General features: G+C 55.6%; 6 protein-coding genes across 6 annotated transcripts; 2 read left to right on the top strand and 4 right to left on the bottom strand.

Moving 5' to 3' along the window:
• Positions 1-69: 69 nt before the first annotated feature.
• GGS23DRAFT_594731 (DUF1765-domain-containing protein) lies at positions 70-3,862 on the bottom strand (the record flags this gene model as incomplete). The annotated part of the gene is made up of 2 exons (XM_051518209.1): positions 70-1,156; positions 1,236-3,862. The coding sequence occupies 2 exons, from the start codon at positions 3,860-3,862 to the stop codon at positions 70-72; spliced, it is 3,714 nt and encodes a 1,237-aa protein (XP_051373896.1).
• Positions 3,863-8,508: 4,646 nt separating this feature from the next.
• Positions 8,509-10,041, bottom strand: GGS23DRAFT_413332 (Brix-domain-containing protein). Its single transcript, XM_051513696.1, has 4 exons — positions 9,975-10,041; positions 9,706-9,849; positions 9,562-9,645; positions 8,509-9,502 (listed from the first exon to the last, which is right to left on the bottom strand). The coding sequence occupies exons 2-4, from the start codon at positions 9,717-9,719 to the stop codon at positions 8,608-8,610; spliced, it is 993 nt and encodes a 330-aa protein (XP_051373895.1). The 5' UTR covers positions 9,720-9,849; positions 9,975-10,041; the 3' UTR covers positions 8,509-8,607.
• Positions 10,042-10,570: 529 nt separating this feature from the next.
• Positions 10,571-11,548, bottom strand: GGS23DRAFT_603822 (phosphatases II; the record flags this gene model as incomplete). Its single annotated transcript, XM_051519521.1, has 1 exon — positions 10,571-11,548. The coding sequence occupies one exon, from the start codon at positions 11,546-11,548 to the stop codon at positions 10,571-10,573; it is 978 nt and encodes a 325-aa protein (XP_051373894.1).
• A 795-nt stretch (positions 11,549-12,343) lies between these two features.
• GGS23DRAFT_413226 (Spo7-domain-containing protein) lies at positions 12,344-14,454 on the bottom strand. The gene is made up of 2 exons (XM_051513695.1): positions 14,298-14,454; positions 12,344-14,241 (listed from the first exon to the last, which is right to left on the bottom strand). The coding sequence occupies exon 2, from the start codon at positions 13,980-13,982 to the stop codon at positions 12,738-12,740; it is 1,245 nt and encodes a 414-aa protein (XP_051373893.1). The 5' UTR covers positions 13,983-14,241; positions 14,298-14,454; the 3' UTR covers positions 12,344-12,737.
• Positions 14,455-17,352: 2,898 nt separating this feature from the next.
• GGS23DRAFT_413130 (alpha/beta-hydrolase) lies at positions 17,353-19,346 on the top strand. The gene is made up of 2 exons (XM_051513692.1): positions 17,353-17,773; positions 17,858-19,346. The coding sequence occupies exons 1-2, from the start codon at positions 17,486-17,488 to the stop codon at positions 19,190-19,192; spliced, it is 1,623 nt and encodes a 540-aa protein (XP_051373892.1). The 5' UTR covers positions 17,353-17,485; the 3' UTR covers positions 19,193-19,346.
• Positions 19,347-19,881: 535 nt separating this feature from the next.
• On the top strand, positions 19,882-21,549 carry GGS23DRAFT_413132 (uncharacterized protein). Its single transcript, XM_051513693.1, has one exon. The coding sequence runs from the start codon at positions 20,012-20,014 to the stop codon at positions 21,122-21,124; it is 1,113 nt and encodes a 370-aa protein (XP_051373891.1). The 5' UTR covers positions 19,882-20,011; the 3' UTR covers positions 21,125-21,549.
• Positions 21,550-21,933: the final 384 nt, after the last annotated feature.

Genomic DNA, 21,933 nt, shown 5'->3' with positions numbered 1-21,933 from the left:
AGATTTTGGATTGCCGAGTATGATCCAAGCTCCGGAAACCTCAAGGCTATGTGGCATTCGCCTTGCAAATCATCCTATTTTTCTAAAGCCCTCTACCCCAAGAGCTGGCACCTCAACCTCGCACAATCTCGGAACACCCTCCTCTCGTCTTCGATCGACGAAGCTGTTGCATTCGGCAACGACCAGACTCCATTCCGCCAGGGCCCGCCCGGCGTACTTCACACCCATGGCGAAGGGACCTTTGGGCTCAGCTGGCACAACGATGGGTTCTTGGGTATGAGGAATTTGGCCCTGAAAAGGTAGCTCGTCCTTAGCCAGGGTTTCCGGACTTTGGAGCTGCAGTTCGTCACTACCCGGTGCGGTAGGGCTCCCTGGGCTCAGGCTATGCCCTCGATCGAAAGACAAGGAGAGGCGGGGAGGCGACGAAGGAACCCCGGAGGCGGAGGGATCGGCATTCTTCGCCGAATCGACGAGGCCGAGATGTGAGCTTCCGGAGATTGCTCGGGTCGCAGCGGGCCGGCTAGCCGGCGGCAGCGGCGGGCTCCCCGTCCGAGCTTTCGCCGTAACCCAGGCCTGAGCTGGGGTCGGCAGCCGTGGACGAGTGAGAATGCGATTGGGTGGCGACATCGTACCGGCAGCATTCCACGACAGCGTAAATTTGAACACAAACAGGGCTTCGTAGGTAGGTGATGAGCCTATGCTGTCGGAATCGGAACCAGACGGGCTTGCGTTACCCCTTGGTTTAGGGGGCAAGGCCGGGCGACCGCGGGATACTGCGGCCTCACGTCTCATAGTTTCCAAATCGTTTGCGACGGTAGTGCTTCCGGTGAAAGAGAAAAGCCTCCCTAAAAGACTGGTCCTCTTCTTTTGGAAGCCAGGCTCCGCATCGTCAATAGCGTCCATAGATTCGAAGTCAGTGGGCGGGCTCGACGATGGATCGGACGCCGGCGAAGCATTGGAAGAGTCGAAGCCCACCATGAGTCCGGGCTGTGCCGGTGGGAGTTCGGTGCGGATGATCATGAATCTCTTCCCTGGGGTAGGATAGGAGGGTGCTGTCGAGGGCGGGAATTTTCCCTGCTGCTCAGCCTTCTGCTTTAACCAGAGATAATGGGACCAGACCGTCTTCAAACGCGAATAGACCACGAGGAAAACTTTACTGGAACGGAGTGAGTAGAGCGGCCAGGAGGTGGCGGGAAAAAAAAAAGGAGGGAGGAGGGGGTGGGAGGTATCCTTACGTATCCAAATCGCTGGAGCTGCCAGCATCTCTACATACCCTCCAACAGAGAAGGCGCATGTAGTATGCTCTGACCATGGGGCACCAGTTGTTGAACAGCTTGTTAAATACTTCCTCCGTGAGAAGCCAGCCGAGAGAGAACATCTCTTTACGGGACGGGTCGCCTGCGATCACTTCCCATATTGAGAAGAGGAGAGAGAGAACTCGAATCTCCGACATCGTGTTGCTCGAATCCATCATCTTCTTGCAGACGTCCAGCCAAAACGGCCAGTCAACGTAGTTTGTCTCGGGCTTCTCGACGTCGACGAAATTGTCGTAAGCCACCAACGATTCCTCGAGAAAGTCGCAGAGGGTAAAACATGCGTTGTGGTCGAATTGCGAGGTTCGTTTCGCAGCCGCTCTCATGATTGCCGTGAACAATTTAGCGAACGTGTGCCGCGCGCCGACGAAGAGTGTCGACGCGGGAGAAAGCATATCCTTCAGGAGAAGTATGAGGCGGTTCTCGTTCATGCCTTTCATTATATTGTTATTCGGAGCGGCTGGCAGAGCCATGGCGGACGCATCCGTGCCGTGGACCGCATCCGTGAGCGGAGGCCCCAGCATAGCCTCTACGGCCGCCTGCCGATGGATGGTCGAGTCCAGGATGGAGAGGACCTGGGCGCTGACGAGGACGAAACCCGGAGCGCGAGCTTTCTCGGAAAGCGGCCAGTCTGCCGGCATGAACTCTTCCGCAAGTATGTAGTAGTACTTGCAGAAGACGAAGAACAGGTCGGTGTCGCGCCCGGTCCACCTCGAAACCCACGGCCCCCTCCACGCGATTTTAGCGGCGGTCAGCGGCAACTTAGCGGCTTGCTTGAAAGACTCGGAGAGGGCCTTGGCCGAAGTCCAGCACAGCTTGTCGACGCAGTGGGGGAAGAGCGCCGTCGCGTCAGCTTCATCCCTGCCACGGCGCGGCAGGCCGAACTCGTCTGCAACTCGGCGGATCTTATCCGGCGTCAAGGACCAGAGCCGCACGAGTATGTCGGCGATACCCGGCGCGAAGAAAAAGGCGTAAGCGCAAGCCTTCCCGGCAAAGTTGACCAGGCTCAGAGGCGCGTGTCGCAGGGATAGCTTGTCCACCACGATAGCCATCTGCGTCACCAGATTCGTGACGAACATGGTTTTGACATTGTGTCTCGCGGATTCGGCAAGATAAGCGGAGTCAGTCGAATCCACCGACGTAGAAGACTTGTCGCAACTAGTGCGCGAGGGTGTTCGCAAACGCTCCCTAGGATTGCGATCTGGTAGCGGGGAGAAGTTGGCGCTGCATTGGCGCCACTCTGGCCGCATCATGAGCAGGGTTATAGCATCGAGGAGGACAGGGCGGTCGACTCCGGCAACCGGTTGCTGCGTCTTCCCATCCAGCAGCTCGAGCAGCGCATTCCACCACTTATTCAGGATGAGCGCCCGCCGCTCTAGATCCTCGTAGTGTAACATCCTGTTCGACGAATGCCCGGCGTAGCCCTTCAAAAACGGCACGAGGATGGCCTTGATCATGCCCGTCTTGAGACTGGTGGACTTGGTCTGAAACTTGTGAGAATCCGAGTCCAGGGCCTTGAAGGTAGACCAGAGGGGGTCCCTAGCTTGCGGCATCCTGGCCAGCGTACCGTCCTCGGGGAAAGTGCTGTTGCTGGTCTCGGAAGCATGCGACTGGCGGGTATCGAGGGACGGGGGAGCAATGCTAGCGGTGGAGGAGGCGGGACTATCCCGATCGCTATGGAGCTTTCCCTTCGAGAGCATGGAAGGCGGTCGCTGCTTGATCTTATTCAGGTAGGTGCCAAACTTGCCAAGAGCAGGAGGATCTGCCGATTTGTTGTTGCTGTCACCATCGGCAGGCGATGCTAGTAGTTTCCGCGGAGCTTTCCTAAGCTTCATGATCGAGCTGTTACTAGCAGACCGCTCACGACCTAACTGAGCGTCGGATGCTGCGTCCAGGCCCTCGTCCTTCTTACCAGGCGAGGGTGACCGAGATCCCGATATCCACGAGCGCTTGGTTAGACTGGTTAGCGAGTCCGGGACACTCCTATGTCTCTCCTGCGTGCCTGTGCCTACGCCTGGGGCCAAAAACTGCGAATCGGTCGTCTCCTCGCTATCCGCCACAGGTTCTCTTCCCGCATCCTCCTCAGGGCTGGTCAGAATGCTCAAGGAAGGCCTGGACGAAGGCATCCATGACTGTGGCCGGGTTATTGATGTCCGTCTCTTCCCATCCTTGCCCATCCTAGGCTCAGGGCCGGCCATGCTATCCTGGTTGCCAGCTACCGCGGGGGTTTCATCCGTATCGTCTTTCGAAGTCTCGGTCGAGGAGAAGGAAAATGTAGTATCGAAGTCGGGGCCGAAGTCAAAAGAGGGGACATCGAAAGCCGGTGAGCTGGTGTGGGGGATGTTGGCGCTCAAAGACCGTCCGTGCGAAGGCGCCACTCGAGGCAAGAGCGTGGGGGCTTGAACACTGGCGTTGTCCGAACTGGACTGTCGGTCTGTCGGAGAGGGAGAGGGACGCGCAGGAGGCGCCGGAGGGCTGGGAGTCGGAAAAGACGGCTGGGTGGACTCGGCGGCTGGTAAGACCGTCACAGTCAGAGTTGGACCACTCATTTCACGGCATGTGTCTCTGCAGTCCGGTGGACCAGCCCAGCTGAGGCCAGAGAGGAGAGGGTTAGTGGTGAGATCGGGTAGATCTACTGGCGGCTGGCCCTGAAGATCCAAAGGGGAGTGGACTCGAAGGAGTTGGGCAGAAGGCGGGCTCGGACAAGTTCGGACGAATGCCTGGCCCCTGGGAAGAGGGAGAGAGGGGCAACGCTCTCAAGGCTAGGCTCAATCCAAGGATTGTCACCTTAAGATCATTAGGTTATTGTATGCAGTATGTGGATGCAGCAATGCCTAGGTAGATCAGAGCAGCCTAGAACCATACGACCTCCCCGGCGAAAGATGAACAGGGCTAAGGATGGACAAGAACGAAGGAAAAGAAGCTGGCTCAGTTCCTCCTTTTTTTCTTCTTCTCCCCTTCTCCCTTGGCGGCAAGCGGCGGCAACAAGAACAATGGCAGCGCAACGCAGAGAAGAGGAGGGGTGCCGGGGAGGGAGATTGGTGAGAGAAAAGAATGACCATGGATAAGGTGAGAGGGAGGTGATGTGTGTATGTGTGGTGTGTGTGTGAAGTTGGACAGATGAGGGACTGACTAAAGAACGGCTGAGCGGGTCGAAGGTGTGTGCTCATACTAACAAACTGATGTTTCAAAGGCTGAGGACGTGCCGGGTCCCCTAGTGCGACCCACGGGTCCCGAACTGTAGGTACCTCAGGCACCCACCTAGGTACCTACCCCCTAAGGTACCTACCTAACCTACCTAACCTTATGCACCTACCATCTGTAAACGAGATGGGGAGACTAGAAGGCAGCAAAGGACAGCGCCTAGATGCCGGGTTATCCACTAAAGCCACTAAAACGTTTAGCTGATGAGATACCTACGGTAGACCGCATAATAGGGTCCTACAGGTGGCTCCGAATAGATAGGCAGCATGTAGACTCGCCTAATTGAGGCAACAATTCATTAGCAGAGGGCAGCCTGGTGTTATTATGTTTTAGAAGGTACCTAAGGAAGTATTCAGGAGGGTCACATCTAGGTACTTGTAACCATCAGCCTACCCAAAGTACTTCATGTACTTCATGTTAACCCCTGCTCCCTCTACACCCACATCTCACAGCCGGCCAACGAAGGTGCATGCATGCATGCATGCATATGGCACCAGAAGAAGAGGGGGAGAGGTCGTTGGGGGGGGGGGGTTATGAAGGCTGTTGAGTGCCCGGGTTCTAAGCTAACTTTAGTTGATCTGTGCAACACGTAACCTTCTACAACCCTAGGCTGTAGGCACAAAGACACCCACCAATACTTGCTCTAACCACCTGTCTGCCTCGGTATGCAACCTTGGATTTACACATACACATACATATACCTATCTACCTAGAGGTAGGTAGATATAGTAGGTACGTAGTTGTTCATGCCTACCTATCTGGCACCTTAGGTACGAGGTAGGTAGGTACCTAGACCTACCGATTCCATCTGACGGCCCTATGCAGGATGCCATCCACTAATCTCGGATGTACCTACATGGCTGCAGTACTGCAGTGGCCGCCTCTGTATAGTACCTGAGCCCCACCATCCTGCATTTATTTAGGTAAGTGGCGCTTCGAGGTACCGACCTTGCTCGTACTCGTATGTATTTCAAGAGGTACTCCCAGATGAGCTAAAGAACGAAGACTACCAAGTAGCTCTGTTAGGAATCGAACCTATCCTTCCTTAAGTAACCTACTGATCTCTCCCCCTTCTAAATTCGCCTTTCTTCAGGTGGCTTACTTGAAGGCTCCTGCTAAGTACTTGCATATTTTAAATCCTAAAAGTTAGGTACAAGTATTTGAACCTCAGGTACCTAGGAACCTACCTCTAAGTGTCCTACCGCACTACCCGCCTAGGGTAACGGTCTCTAATGTTCTAATATAGCCTCCTCCCCCTTAATAACCCCCACATCTCTTAAATTCAGTCGACCTGTATTAATCAATCATGTACCCCGGTACTACCCTCCTGTTTATCTTCCTTTCCTTTCATCATGCCTACGCAGGAGACGTCCATGTGGTCCACCGATTTACTCCATTTGTAGTCTACGTCTCAGGCACCCGAATGTAGATACAGGCTCGTCACTCCAGTGGTGTGGCTGGGAGCTTATATCTCCATAGGTTGCGCTCGCCTCCGAAATCCGTACACCCACATATATCCGTCCCATACGTAAGGTGTGAGGTATCTAGGTAGGTATATATGGATTCGCGTATCCAACTCATACGTGTTTGAGCGGATGGATATTCGTACGTACACGCTCGCCTATTTCACATAGAGATCGGCAAGCCTACCGGCCTGCGGGAGCCGGGATGCCTCCCGTAGAGGCAGGATCAAGCGAAACCGACTCCAGCGAACGTGCTGCGGCCGTGAATCAATATTCGCGCCCCGAAACCCCGGTGCAAGCCTGCCTGCAGAGCTGCGGACTGAGAAGAGACCCAAGCCGGAAGGGGGACCAAAAAAACATGCGTCTTCGAAAAGGGGGCCTGCGGTATTGTTTTGATCATCTATACGTCGTGCAGGTCCCACAATTGGTCCCAGACCTACGGCGCGCTGAGAGCCGAGAGCTGAGAGACGGGCAGCGCGAGATTGTGTCTCCTTGGCACGATATCTTCTGTCCCGTGCTGCCCGCCACTGCCCAGTGAAACATGGAAAGCAATACAGAAGGTCGTGCATATGTACATACCTATATACGTATTACACTTACATCGTAGCCTACTCCTGGCGACGATGCCTACGTGCTTGGGATTTACCCACGGAACTGGTGAAGGGATCCGAAAGCTCAAGTGCTGCACCGTCTGGCGCGCCCCCTAGTTTTCCGTGACCAAGCTAGCTGAGGCCGGGAGCCTCGGAGCCTCCCATATCTTTCCCCAACCCAACTCACCCCTCACGCCCCTCTTCCTCTCTATCCCCTGCCTAGGGCGTCCTCAAACCGGACACCCCATGTCGAAGTCCCGCGGGCAACATTATATTGGGTTGAGATAGGCTTGCCTGACGGCATGGGTAGCTGAGCACATCACCCATCAAACCCTCTTGCGAAGCCTCGACGGTCGGCCTGACAGCAGAATCTTCCCAACCGCTCAGCACGTGCTTCGCCTCGGGACCTGGAGAAATCCGGAAGACGTGTCGCTAGAAATCAAAAGCAGGTTTGATCTGTCGCGGATCATCAGCAGCAACCCATGCTAGGGGGAGATGGGTCAGTCGCGCCTCTCGAATTCCCGGTCGGCAACATACGACTCGGACACAAGATTCAACCGGGGAGACTTTCGACAATTAAGACTTGACGATACTTATGCGAAGATAAGCTAGAATAAGAAGAGAATAACCCAAGTATATTAAGGTCTTATATTGCGCACACCGCCTCCATCTATCGAGCCTGGCTATATGTTGTGTTGCGTCGATCATGCCGACCTAACCGCCCAATTGCCCTGAGGACCAGAAGAAACAGCTGATATTTGGAGAAGACTAGCGTAGAAACTATAGGTGCCTACCTTATCTCTCATGCCCGTCGAACTCGGAGTAGATGAGACACCCTGGATGCATATGCCTTAGTGCTCCATGTACCTGACGTACGAACATTATAAGGCCCGTTACTTCGAGCGGGCCGACATACATACCTAGGTACCTCCCGCGCACCTTGCCTCTACATATTAGGTACTCAATAGGGTTAAGGTGGGTGTAGGCATCTGCCTCCCTGTCGGAGGGTAGGCTCTCGCTGAGCGTAGACGAGCCTACAATGACGTGATGTGGGGGGGAGTCAATTGGGGCGAGATGATTCGGCGAAAGCGCCTAATGGCATAACTAACACTGGTTAGCTGCAAAGGTAGCCCTACCAGTCCGCCCCAGCTGAGGCAGGGTCTAGTGTTTTTAGGTTATTCTGCTATCCGGGATTCCCCCTTTCCAGATATTCCCCGCACAGGTGCGTCCACTAGCGGTATCGTGGGAGATAATCAGAATTAATTAGGATTCTTTGCAAATAAGTACCTCCGTTAAATAGCAGGCTTAACTTATTTTGGTAGTCAAACCCCCAATCATCTCAGGTATCGAGAAATGCCCGCCTTACTCATATCGTTCGCCACTAGCCAAAGCGGTATCTCCTCTCGTCTCCGAACTATCCGATGTTTATTCAATCCACGGCCTATTTCACTGCCTACCTAACATTAGCCACCGCCCCTGATTAGAACCGTGTATGCCGATGTCGCAGTAAAAATTTTTTTTAAATAAAATAAATAAAATGACAGAGACGGAGGGGGAGAGCGGAGGGGTCAGTTATGCCGTGTCATAACAGCTGCTCGTCTTGCCAAATGGTCGAGCACACATAGGCGCCTCCTCGCTATCCCCTCCCCTTTTTATCGGTCGAGACCCTAGAGACTCCCCAAGACCTCAAAAGCGGGGACGAGTAAACAAAACTGGGAGATATATCGAGATACCTATGTGTATCTGGATTCAACCTGACATGCGGGAAAACGTCGAGAAGCCCGTCGCCGATGAAGTCGAAAAGCGAATAGAATTCGACCCAGACATCCATTTGCATCATATGTGGCTATTTCCCTCGACACATCCTCATAAAATGATCTAGCTACCAGTGCAATGAGGGGGTATTCAACATCCCATCGCTAGGCCCGTCCTAATCGAGAGATCTCCGACCATCCTTGCGAGGGGCAGCCTAGTAGTCTTTTATAACCAGGTGGGCAAGATAGAGTAGGTAGCACCACCTAAAACATAATTCCTCAGTCAAGCATCGGATATCTTTCTAGATTTTTTACTGGTAGGGTTATTCGGCCGCCCCTGCTCCCGCCCCTCCTCCTCCTCCTCCCGATCCAGGTCCCGGCTCCGTTTCAGCCCCTTCATCTTCCTAGTCTGCAGCTCGCTGAGATCCTGGCGGCCGAGGTGGATGCGGCCGAGCTTGTCGCCGACGGCATCCGTCGAGATGTTCTTCTTGGTCTTCTCCTCGCCCGTCTTTGCTACCCGCATCGCCTCCTTCCAGACATCCGCGTCGGGTTCCCGCATCCGCCCTACGCGGAAGTCCATGCGCGGCCCCATCTCCTCGACTTCCACACGGGGTAGCCGCTGCCCGCTGCGCCGCGTCGATATGAGGTAGACGCGCAGGTGGATGGCCGGCTTGACGGCTTCGCCAACCGGCTCCTCGGCGGTGACCGCCACGATGTATTGCAACCCTTCGACGTCGATCTTGTTGCTGTCGCCCGACGCCACGTCGCCCTTGAACAAGTCGATGAGCAGGCTCTTCGCCATCGTGTACTCGTCGGCTACAGGGCTCTCGAACGCGGTCCCCGAAAACAGCAACATCGGCCGCAGGCCGACTGCGAACTTGCGGCTTTTGAATTGGGCGAGCTGTCGGTAGCTCGCTGGGTCTAGGTACAGCTCTAACATGTCGAGAATCTTGCCGTCGAAGGTACGCGCTATCGTCAACGTGTGCGGCCGCTTCTTCGAGCTGCTGCCGAAGACGAGCAGTGACGTGTCGTTCTTCTCGCTGAAGAACTCGAGCGACGCGGGGTCTTCGAAGGGGTGGATCGCGTTCTTCTTGGTGAACTTCTTAGCAAGCGGTTGCCGCAGAGAGTAGAGGTCGGTTAAGGCATCCTGTATGATTTGCGAACACGTGGTTCCGCGGCTAAGCCAGGTTAGCGCCCGTTGCCGGCAGTTATACCAGGGCACCAAGGGGAGACACACAGGAAGAGAGCGATCTTGGGGTTCTCGACCACCTTCGGGGCTTTCTTCTCGACGGCCCGCCTCGAGCGTGCGTTACGGGGTGTTCTGGCACGGAAAATGTCAGCTTTCGGCGAATCACGCGTACGCCAGACACAGAGCGCCTACATCTGCCTGAGCATTGTGGCAACGGCCTTGAGTTGGATAGTCGGACTCTGCCCGTTGTGTATGGGGTGCGGGAAACTGAATGGGAAACGTGCCGACGGTGATGAATTTTTCTGAGATTTTGATGCGGCAGAACTTTTTCTTGTCCTAATGGATAAGTAAGAATTAGGAAGGCGGTATGACAGGTACAAGTTGGACAGCTAAGCGGGCTACAAGTGGATCCGTGCGGGTAGCAACCGGGGCTGTCCTTAGGCGGGGTTCTTGGGCACTACTACCACATAGCCTTATCCACAACCCCTCGACTAGACAGCATTGCGAGCACCGAGGATTATCCGATGGGGGCAATTCCGGCAAACGAAGAGCTGGAGAAGACGGGAATGGGAGGAGAATCTTGCTCCACACATAGATAAGTTGCAGGTTGACGTTGGCTGCTCCTCGTTTCTCGTCCCAGGGCTACGCGACGCGCGGGGGCCGGGTTGTATATACCTGCGAGATTGCGACCAGACAAGTGTGAAGGGTTGTGGACTCCATGCCGGATGCCAGAAGCAGGCGATATCACGGTTCTACATATGGGTCTATGGCGGGGGCACCCGGCAAGCGGCCGTGGCTTTTCCCTCTACAGCGACAAATCTCCAATCGCACAAAACAAGGTGGGGGGTATATTGCCATCCAGTAAACGCCAAATGCCAGCCGTCGTCCGAGGCGTGGTGTCACCACCGGGTCGAGAATCCTACCCATGCTCCGTTGGCTGTGCAGCACGCGCCTCTGCCGAATAGCCAGCCAGAAAATCTCTTACCGATGCATGAGCATATTCTCTACCACATCTCAACGTAGGCCCGTCCCTCTCCCTCGTCTCTCTACAGGCAGCTTACTCTACACCATCCTCCTTGATGTCGACGAAGGGGGCTAACGTTTGCCGATATGCAAAGCGGTCCAGATCCAGCACGGCAGCCCCTGCGGCCCCTCCGGTTGCGTTGTCGATATCCATGGCGTCCTCGATGCTTCTTTTCGGCTTGCTAGGTCCGCCTAAACTGTTGCTGAGCTGGTGGCGGTGCACGGTACGCTCCGCGAGAAGAATGTCCTCATACGTCTTCAGCCGCTGCTTGATTTCATCTTCCAGGCTGATGCAGAAGCGCTTGAAGTGGATAAACTGACAGGCCCGGACCAGGTCCATTCCTAGAACAGACATGAGGTACGCGACCACAACGCTGGCAGAGCGGTCATTTCCCGTCTCGCAGAACACAAGAACCTTACCCCGTCGGAAATTTACCGTGTCGACCATCATGCTTGCCGGGAGAACTTGCGTGACGCCGCGGTTCAAAGCTTGGCTGCGGTAGATGTTGAGTATGTGGTCGTTGATCATCCGAATGGCCAAGGGAAAAGCGCGGACCAGCTCGTGATAGCCGGTGATGTCTACGTACCCGGCCTGGATACCGAGCTCCTTTGCGAGGGTGTCGACATCGAGCAGACGCATGCTGGCCATCTTGGCGTCTCGTACGGCTAGGAGCATGGTGATTCCAGTCTCGCGGAGCCACTTGCGGTCTCGCGCCACGTTCGAGGGGCCGAGGTAGAGGAAGTCGAGGACCGGCTGGGCGAGGCGGCGGCTGGAATAGGTCCAATTGATAGCGGAATCGTGGGCGAGCTGTTCCTTTCGGTTCTGCGTGATGATCTCGAGGTCCTCTACACTCAGGGAGGCGGGATCGACATTCTCGTAGCTCGGCAGGATCTTGATGGGCTCGTTGGCATTAGGGAGGATCGGAGTAGGTATTTTGATGGCAGGAGGGCTTGGCGGTCGCGAGCTGAAAGGCGCCGTCGGAACGACACCATGTCGAGAGGAGAATGCCATGGTCAATCGCCCATCGTCTTGAGTTCCGGAGAAAGGGCAGTGTATTGGCAAAGGTCGACTGATTCCTAGGTGAGAGTCGGCAGGGTGCGACGATGGGATGAGATGGCAAATAAATAAAGAGGTGGGTGAACGAGTAGGTTAAGGTGTCTGCCCGTGTTTGTAAGGGTGAGTTGTCTTGTTGACTTCAAAGTAAGGTTAGGAGCGCTGAAGGTGATGCAGTTTATTAATAGACGAGATATAGGAACACTGCCGGGCCGAATCCTGCGTAGGCTCACTGGTTTGATTACCCTTTGGTACTTGGTTAGGTACCTAATGTATCTTCTTATCTTCTTGTTTTCCTATAATTTCGCAGTGAGTAAGAGGTGCCTTCCTCTCTGAAGTCCCTTCGTAAAGTGGTAGGAGGCATTTTGATTACTTTTCTTTTTATAAATCTAAGGTCGAGTATAGTTATACTTTATACGTTACATATCTATAAGTACGTAGTATAGATAAGTACCTAGGCAATATAGTAAAAGATTTCTATTAAAGAAGAAGAAGAAAAAGAAGAAGAATAATAATAATGGATAATATAATAATTAAAAAGATTTATTTATCTTTAGATATTAATTTATAAATAAAATTATAAATTACTATTTATATAATAATATAAAGAGATTTTTTTAAAAATATATATAAATAATATATTTATTTATTTTTAGCAGTTACTTTAATATATTAGTTTGACATATGTATAATTAAACGTCTATTATTTATATCTACATTTGTTTCGTTTATCTACTACTTACTAAGTAACGGTTAGTTATTATCCGTTGCAGCTGTTAGGTGCTGTTACAACAACTGTTACCTAGCTGTTGATTGGGGCTAGGGTAGCCGTTAGCAACGGCGATTATCTATTCAGTCTCGGTTCCTAAACAGCTCTCCTCCCCCTGTGTTCCCCTCGAATACAACAGTATTTACTTAAACATCCAATGCGGGGAATGCAACATTCAAGAGGGAGACATTTATTGAGAAGAAAACTAGTTCATTGTAAGCAAACCAGGCCAAGAGCGAATGTAGCAAAGAGAGAGATGGCAGAAGAAGGATGCAGGCGAGGAAAGAATACCGGCTATTAAGTTCGGTGGTTCGTTTCGTTCTAGACAACTTTCAGGTTCGTCGATAGATACATACACTTAGTGCCTTGGAAAAATAGCTATGAGGCTTTTTCACTACTGCCACCCACGCTACTCTCTCTAGCAAGGGGCGATGGGAACTCTGGCGTCACAGATCGCGAATCGCCGCCTGGCCGCTTGGACCGAGAACTCGTCGAGAGGTGCTTCTTCCGCCTCTTTTCGGAGATGCTGCCCCTCCTGCCAGTACCACCCTCCTCCGAGTCCACTGGGGGCGTCGGGCTCCGCGACGATCCTGCCGAGTTGCTACCTCGGCGAACGCTGCCGCTCCGAGTGCGCTTATTCTCCTTTGCTACGACCGACGGCCGGAGATGCGGAGACTTCTCCCCGTCCCAGACCCCGGGACCGTGCGCGTGAGCCTTTTCTGCTTTCGCCCATCCCGGTAGCCACCATAGCCAGTTATTCTGCTGCTTCGCGAGTTGCCTATCGCGCGTCTTCAGTTTCGCCCTCAACAGCGCCCGGCGCTCGTTCTCCCTCTCCCAATACTCGCTCCTGTACAGCTCCCAATTCTCCCGAAAGTTGGGCGAGAAGGGTTTAGGCCACAGCAGGAGCTTTACGTAGTCCCCCCCGGGCGACAGATCCTCCTCGTGGCCGCCCTTCTCCTCGTCGGTGCTGACGAATGGTAGTGGAGGGTGTTCGTTGTGGGTGAGGTTCAGCTCTCGGTCGACTTCGCGCAGGATCGACGGCTCCACAAAACGGTACTGGCCGGCTCGGCTAGAGAACGCGCCGTAGGTGAAGAAGAAGCCGATAAGCGAGACGAGCTCAACCCACCAGGACCTTCGGATGACAACCAGCTTGCAGTTGAACCCGCGCAGGCCTCGGTTGCAAATGCCGAACCAGCGCCGCGGCCAGCGAATGCCGCGTTCCCATATCCCCGTTGCCCAGACCAATATGCCGGTGACGATACCACTAATAAAGCACACCTTCTCCGTCATGTCAACCACCCAGTACACCGACCCGCCGACGCCACTACCGTCTTCCCGAGGGGCGAGGAACAGAGCGTATCCAAAGCCGGCGAGCCAGAGGCACAGCAGGCTCAGAAAGAAGGTGTGCTTCCGCCGCCGGGTGCGGAGATCGAGGTACTGGGAGCGCAGGGAGGCCTCGAGGACTAACATATTGAGGTAGATCATGGAAGGGGCGCTCGGCGTGTGTTTTAGAGGGTCGCCGGGTTTGGGTACGCCGATGGGGCTGGTGCCTATAGGCGGCGACCCAATCTCCTGGCCGGGCTGGGGAGCGCCCTTGACGATGGAATCGATGGTGTCGGTCATAGTTGTCGGGGCGGTGCCGCGAGCTTGTACGGTATGGATCAGGCGAGGCGGTGGCCCCTCGCACGTAAGCCCGCGTCAACGTGAGTCGGGATCTAGAGGTGCACTCATGAATGCTAGGAAGAATTCGTCGCCGCCGGAGCTCGCGCAGGGGTTGAACAGCAGACAATCATTGGGTGGTCGCCGTTATTGGAGTCGTGCGCGGGAGCAATGGAGGAATGGATGGGCGATGGACATGTCTCGCATCGTCAGGTCCCCTTATCTGAGTTATCGGTAAGCAGGGTCAAAAGTAGGTAGGTACCTACCACATGTACCTACCTACCTACCCTTTCGTCGCGTGCCCGTCTCGACTTCCAATTACCTACCTAGGAGGTACCTAACCTATACCTAGGTAGGTACCTACTTCAGGTACGTAATATTACAATCGGCTCAAGTACCTATATAGGTACCCCTTACGGGCAAGGTCCTAATTGAGGAAACAACATCTGACTTTCATCTACTATTACGTACCTACCTCCTGGGCAGGCGTGGGCGGGAGGCAGGAGGCCGTCGCCATCCACTAGGAGGCTGCCTGATGTGCCTCTCAACAACCCTGCGAGAACGTCAGGTAACAGTCCCCGTCACCCAACTCACATCAGCTTCGCAGACTTTGGTCGACGAGGGCAGCCATATCTCACCACATGCGATGTATTTATCATAACATCTCACCGACAGTAGGCGGCGCAGCATCCGCCATCGTGGGACTCAGCCGCACATCAGCATCGCAGACACTATCCGGCAAAAGGTCGAGGAATCCGCAGCGCGAAGTCCGTTGCGAAGCTGGCCCCAGAGCTCCAGACGTACTAGGCCCAGAAACCCCCCACGGACAATGGCTGTCTTCTGCATCTGCCACTCAACCACATGATCCTGCTGGTGTCCCGTTTGTATAAAGATTTACGCAACGCCCGAAGGGTCTTCGACATCCCTCAGCCATTGGTCCCCCCGAGGCATCACAGGGCGCATAGATGCTGACGCACCACAGCGAAGATCCATGCAGTGAAGCTGACCATGGGCCATCAGTAAAAATCTTCCTTTTTTCTCTTGTCCTGTGCGACCTGCTGCATTCAGGCCCGGGTATGCTTTGATCTGAAGGCCCAGCGAATGCTACATATATCGTGGCCGCTTCAGCAGAGCTTGACCAAGCCTTCCCCCGTTGCTTTGTCGCTTCATCGATCATCGTTCCCGTTCCGCACGCAATCAATCCTATATATCCTTGCCTGCGGGCCAACGCCTTAGCTCACGTCTTGAGATTCACCTGGCCCCCCTCGGACACGAGCTCGAGCTGTCGCCTCCCATCCGTACAGAGATGGAACCGATCAAATTGCTCTCCGGCAGCTACGCCTCGACCAACTCTCAGTCGAAAGGTTGCAAACAGAAACTATCCAGCTCTCTTCAGACATCTCCTACTCCGCCTGCGAGGAGGACAGCCGGCTCGGAAATTAGATACCCAGATGTCCTACCGGGGGGGTTCCAACCCGGGAAGAAGTCGATGCTCATCTAACAGACGACCATGTGGTGTGGGCGGTTATTTTGACAGATTCGATCACGTCTATTCCCTATGGTACCCGTTCAGAATACGCTACAGCTCTCACGACAGTACCCGGACCGGCAGCAAGCCTCCAAACCTCGCGGAGGACTACGCGGCTTACCCCCCCCTCCCCCTCCTGCCCCTCTCTACCCCTCTCGAGAAGAAAGCACACCCCTCTAATCGATAATTTCAATTGATCTATGACGAGGAAGGGTTGCACTGGTAGATGACCGACTACGTCTGAATGGGCAAGAGTGGTCAGCTCGCTCGCTCGCTCCAAGTACGTGTAGCCACGTCCTCTTGTCCCGGGATGTGCCGGCAGCCACCGGCCTGCCTTGGCTAGAACTCCACGCTAGGCCGGCGTCGTATTCTATACCGCCAACTGCATGCATATACGTACACACGCAGTTCTCATCCCACATAATACCGGCGGGGCCATCGGATATCCTGCGAGATGGATGGCGGGCAGCCCTCACCACAGCCACACGTGGCACTCCGTCCAGGTTCGATTTGCGTACCATCAGGGCGTGAGTGAATCCTACCCTATGTTCAACACACCGACGTGCGGCGACTGCCCGAGGTGGAAAGTGAGCTTTCATTGAGTTGGCGAGCAGTTGTGACGACTTCGGGACCGGGAAAGGGCTAGATGGGGAGGGTCTAGCGCGGGTGGTGTACGCAATGGTGAGGCGACCGTCTGTTGGGTGCTAAAGGACCCGAAGAGGGAGACAAAGCTGTCTAGTCGGTAGCATTTGGACCATAGTTCCAATGGCGTACAGTTTCTTATCTCGCCTAAGCTCATCGCGGGTTCCGCCTCGTAAAATACTACCTGCTTACCTCTTACCTACCTACCACCTCTCGTGTGCCGGGGCGTGTCTATAGTATGCGTATTCGGCCACATTGGACATCTTCTATGCTAGGTACATGTAAGACACGCACTCGGGAAAAGGGGCTGTGACAGACAGGCAGACGACAGACAGCAAGGCAAGGAGGTTACTGTATAGGTGGTTTTGCTAGGTACCCATTGAGTTCCTCACAAACCTCGCAGGCTATAAATGGAATCATTCTAGAACGCGTGGAATACCCACGTAAGCGCCGCGTATACCTAATTAGGTATCTATAGTACCTAGATAGGCGAAAGCGAGCACAGGAACCTTTTACGAGGACGTACTATATGTACGTGTAGGTATATATATAGGTACATAATAGAAGAGGTACCCAGGTCCACAGGAGGTACCCTAAGGCATGACACGTTTCGGGGACCGAGGAAAATGAGAGTGCTGGTTGAAGCGGCGGAGTTAAGGCTGTCGCATGATGTCAGTAACTCCACAACCCCGGGCCTGCGCAGAGCCACCTTCACGTACTACCTAACCTACCTACGTAGGTACCTAAGGTAGTATGGATTTTGGGTATGTAGGGAGGTACACACGAGGTACTAGTCGGAGCGGGGGGTTTTAAGGGCCGAGCCGGGAATGGTTGGGACGCCCGGTCCAATAGCCCGGACCCAATCATTCTTAGATCCGTCCAGCCCGCCCACGATCTATCCCATTCTATCCTTTTCTCGCATTGCTTATCAGGCCTTGACTCGCCCAACCCGAGCCAGCATCCGAGCCCGCATCCCAAATCCGATCCGATCCTTGCCAGGCCAACCTGGGAATCCCCGTGGTATTGGGTAACCTGAGTCTGATCTTGGACCTGCGGGAGCTAAACCCCGGTGGTCCTCGAGCTCGGCTTGTCCAGCCTTGTTCCTGCATGCAGCATCCTATGGTCGCATTCGGTCTTTGGGTCTTTGGGACATCAGGCAACTCGAGGTTGTGTCATCACTATCCTTGCCCCGTCCCCATAACTTGGTAGCCCACACATGTCTCAGCACCTCCATGTCTCCCGAGGCCTCCGTAATTAGTATAAAACAAGGCTTGGTCCGCTTCGTCACCCGTTCGGTATGCTCAAGAATCCAACTTCGGCCATTGCACAGTTTGGGAGACAACTCGTAGTTACTATCGCGCGGATACAGCACGCCAACAGCACCACCGGGTCTTTTCCCAAGCTTAGCATCTCGGCCGAGGACGAAGCTGCTGATCCGCCCTCTAGCATACCGTTCAGAAAGAAGCGACAGCCCATGATTGCCTCGAGGAGACCCCAGCCCGCCCCGGGGGGCGACAAATTCCCTACCAAGCCTTCCGCCGACGACGCGATGCTGCTCGGCATCAAGGATGCCGTACACCAGTGGGTACGTTCCGTCATGTTATTTGCCGACACCGTCCCATCCTCGCCACGGGAGTCGGTGGCCTGCTCGGTCCTAACTTAACTGTAGTGGAACCGTGTCTCGCCCACAGTCGCCGAGCGCAACGTGATCTCCTGTATTCCGTACCTTCGGGAAGCTGCCGCCGCCGACACGAGTCCCTTGGCGCAAGTGCCGTCAGCCGCGCAACCCGGTCAGACCCAGACATCCGCCGAGGCCGATCCCTACGGACCGAGACTATGGCGGTCGACGATGGTGCCGTTATCGGGCAAGGAGAGGAGCCTGAACGAATTTTCGGTAGAGCGCGTAGGGGAGGAGGTCGATAACACGCTGGTCATGCTCCACGGGTACGGAGCCGGGCTCGGGTTTTACTACCAGAATTTTGAGAACCTCAGCCGCTCGCAGGGCTGGAAACTCTACGCGCTAGACTGGCTCGGCATGGGCAACTCGACGAGGCCGCCATTCAAGGTCCATTCGAAAGACCCCGCGGAGAAGATCACCGAGGCGGAAAATTGGTTCATCGATGCGTTGGAAGAGTGGCGAAAGATTCGGCAGATTAACAAATTCACCCTCCTCGGGCACTCCTTGGGCGGGTACTTGGGCGTGTCCTACGCGCTGAAATACCCGGGCCGCGTGAACAAGCTCATCTTAGCCTCTCCAGTCGGGATACCGGAGGATCCGTACGCAGTGAACGCCGACATGCCGGAGCCCACGGAGTCTTCGTTTCTAGACGAGCTCGCCGTCGACCAGCAGACGACAACTACAGCCAAGAATGACCAGCGGCCCGATGCCGGCGCGCCGAAGAAGCGGCCGTATTCTCCCCTACTCGTCTGGCTGTGGGACGCCAACGTGTCGCCTTTCAGCTTCGTACGATTGACTGGGCCACTAGGGCCCAAATTCGCGTCCGGCTGGACCTCCCGACGGTTCAACCACCTGACTCCGGAAGAGCGCCAGACGCTCCACGACTACGCGTACTCAATTTTCAGGCAAAAGGGGAGCGGCGAGTACGCGATGCCGTATCTACTAGCGCCCGGCGCTCACGCACGCCGGCCCGTCATCAACCGGGTCCACCGGATAGGCAGACAGGTGATCACACCGGCGACGGAGACGGCGCCGGCCGTGCGGGAAACGGGGATCCCGGTCATCTTCATGTACGGCGAGAACGACTGGATGGACGTCGCGGGCGGCCTCGCCGCGGAAGAGAAGCTGAAGCAGGCGAAGATCAAGGCGCTGCTGCACGGCACGGAGGAAGAGAAACGGAGGGAGAACGGCAGCGCGAAGGTCGTGGTCGTCAGGAAAGCCGGGCACCACCTGTACCTCGACAACCCGGACGAGTTCAACGAGCACGTCCGCCAGGAGTTGCAAGAGACTCGGCAGCGCACGCTGTGGGAGAGGAGTCTGTCCTGACGAGCTGACGCATTCCCGGTATCCAAAAAAACGTAATTTGCGGCAGCGAGAGAGCGGTTCTATTTTTTTTTTTTTTTTTTCTAAATGCGTTTCCAAGAGCGGCGACTGCACTTCTAGAGGGGGGAATTCTTCCTTAGACGTGATCACAATACGCTAACATTGCAGACCTTGGCGGCCTTTTCTACAGGGCATATCCCACAGGGTCCCAAGCGATGCTAGATATCTACGTTAGGTGTATATATATCCACACCTAGGCATATTTATACTATAGGTATATCTACATGCGCAGACATGTATATCTATATCGATGTACAGAGACGCCAGATATGTAGATCCCGAAGCGGGTAGGGGTATGGCCTGCCTAACCGGCAGGCTTACGATGGACATATTCGTCAGCGGGACGAGATGCGATGGCACCAATCTAGCGCGTTCATCGCTCGATCACGTACCCATGAATTGGGCTTACAGGGGCGTCACGTACCGACAGTGTACCTCCTTGCTAAGGCACCTTAGGCACCAAACGTTGGGAGGCAGAGCATCGGGCGGAAAACCGGTGTAGGGAGACTTACGTGCATCACCTGAATGTAACCATCCACCAACAACTCGCCATACCATACACAACTACACGCCCGTTGAAAAGATAACCACTTGGTGCTGAGGCTCCGTCGCCTTATCATACCGTCTTCCTCCATACATAGCTATCGCCCGAACTCCAGGCACCAAGCCTATGCGGGGAAACCCGTCGAGCCAGCGCGAGCAGAAAGCGGAAAACAGCACAGTCGAGTACATCGTTACGAACAGTCGTGAGCATCTGCGGTGATGATGACAGTCGCAGACGCTTTGCCGGCATTCCCCCAATTTGGCGCCCTGGCGCCCGAGCTGCGCGACATCATCTGGGCCTACGCTCTCCCCGACGACACGCCCGAGGTCTGCATCCCGTGGCCGCTCGAGGAGTTCCCGGCATCCTCGCGCGAAAACGATGACGGCGGCGGATTCGCCGCGCCGTGGCCTGAGCCGCTCGACCCCCTGCTCGTCGACACGGGGTTCCCCGCGCTGATGCACACGTGCCGAGAGTCCCGCGCGGTGGCGGAGGCGCGGACGCGGCTGCGCTGGTCGCCGCTGGCGCGCTGCGCGACGCCGTTCCGGGCGTACCGGCCGGACCTCGACGAGCTGTACATGAGCGTGCCGCGGGGGACGGTCGGCGGGCGCGCGACGATCCCCCGCTGGAGCATGTTCCCCAAGGGCGCCCGCCACGTCGCGTGCGACCTCCACAGCTTGCGCGATGGCAGCTTCTTCTGGATACTGCTCGCCCACCCGCTCATGGACGTCGAAACCTTGACGTGCGTGCTGCCGGCGCCGCCCGGCGCCGTCGTTGACACGACCACCCGGTTCCGACCCCCCACGCGCCGGTGCCGGCTTCGCTGGCTGGAGACGCAGCCGCGGCGACACGAGCAGCAGCCGCAGCCGCAGCAGCAGTACGGAGAGTACGAGGAAGAGGAGCCGATCGCCGACGCGGAGAGCTACATCATCCTCGTGAACCAGCGCATGACGGGGCTGAGGAGCTATCTGGAGGAAGTCCGCGATCACTCGGCGGCGGAGTTCGCGGAGATCCTGCACGTCGCGGCGATGCCGGCCGAGTACATGCGGCGGTGGGACGCGGCCACGTCCCGGTTCAAGATCAAATTCCTGGCGGCGGCGTTCGAGGAGTACCGGGGCGGGCGCTGGGTGCCGAGCTGCGACCACGCGCTGCGCTTCGAAACGCGAGACGGCGGGGGCGGCGACGCGAGCAGCCGAGGCGCCGGGACGTATCGCGTCAGCGAGGCGGAGAAGTGGACGCCGCTGAGGGATCCCGAGAGGTTCCGCGTCAACGACATCCAGCAAGACGAGGTGCCGCTCTGGGACGAGGACGAAGAGATGCGTGACGCAGCTTGAGACGTCGCGCGACGGTATATTAGCGAACGGGCTCGGATGCTGGTTACGCGCTGCTGCGTATGCGCGGTAGATGTTGTTAACACCAGTCGTATAGAGAGATCTTATAGAATAGGTGTTATCTCGTATGCGAGCCGGTCGTTACGCGCGGCGTGGACTGATCCTAAGCGGACGGCCACACCCGAACATGCTACGGCGACTGTACTGCAGCGCGTTTTCCTACCAACCGTACCATACGACGTACTACCTAACGTGCTACATTCCTACGTCGCAGAGGCGGTACCGGTTAGTAGTGGCAGCGTGATGCGGGCCCCGGCGGGTATCGAGGCCTTCTCTGTATGGTTCCCCTAAGGACTATTAACTGCAGCCTAGACCTGGAGACGGCAGTCAGCATTAACATGAACAGCAACGGCAACGTCTTACCTACCTATTAGCTCCACATAGGCATGCCCCTGGCTCGAAGGCTTTCGGGGGTCTCGGAGGGTCTCTCGAGACCATGAACATGTTGGTATGCATAAATCTGGCGGCTGAATCGTCGTCAGAACGTAGCGAGCACCAAGAGGCGCCCACCACCTACTCCATTCCTATGTATAGGCCTACTTCCGATGTTAATGTATTTTACTTACTGTTACGGACTGCGGAAGGGGAGAGAGTGGAGTAGAAGCCCCGGCGACGACACGGCTCCCGCTGCACAACTTTATGCACACGGACCCGGGTTGTGGGTTGCTGCTGAAGACCTGCCAATGAAGGGCGCCAGAAAGGTCCGAGAGGGCAGGCGGGAATTCGCATAGCTCGCATATCTCGCATAGACC

The sequence above is a fragment of the Durotheca rogersii genome (genome assembly GCF_024521655.1).
Source record: "Durotheca rogersii strain YMJ 92031201 chromosome Unknown GGS23scaffold_5, whole genome shotgun sequence".
NCBI classification, from domain to species: Eukaryota; Fungi; Ascomycota; class Sordariomycetes; order Xylariales; family Xylariaceae; genus Durotheca; species Durotheca rogersii.
This window is presented reverse-complemented; position numbering and strand designations above follow the sequence as displayed.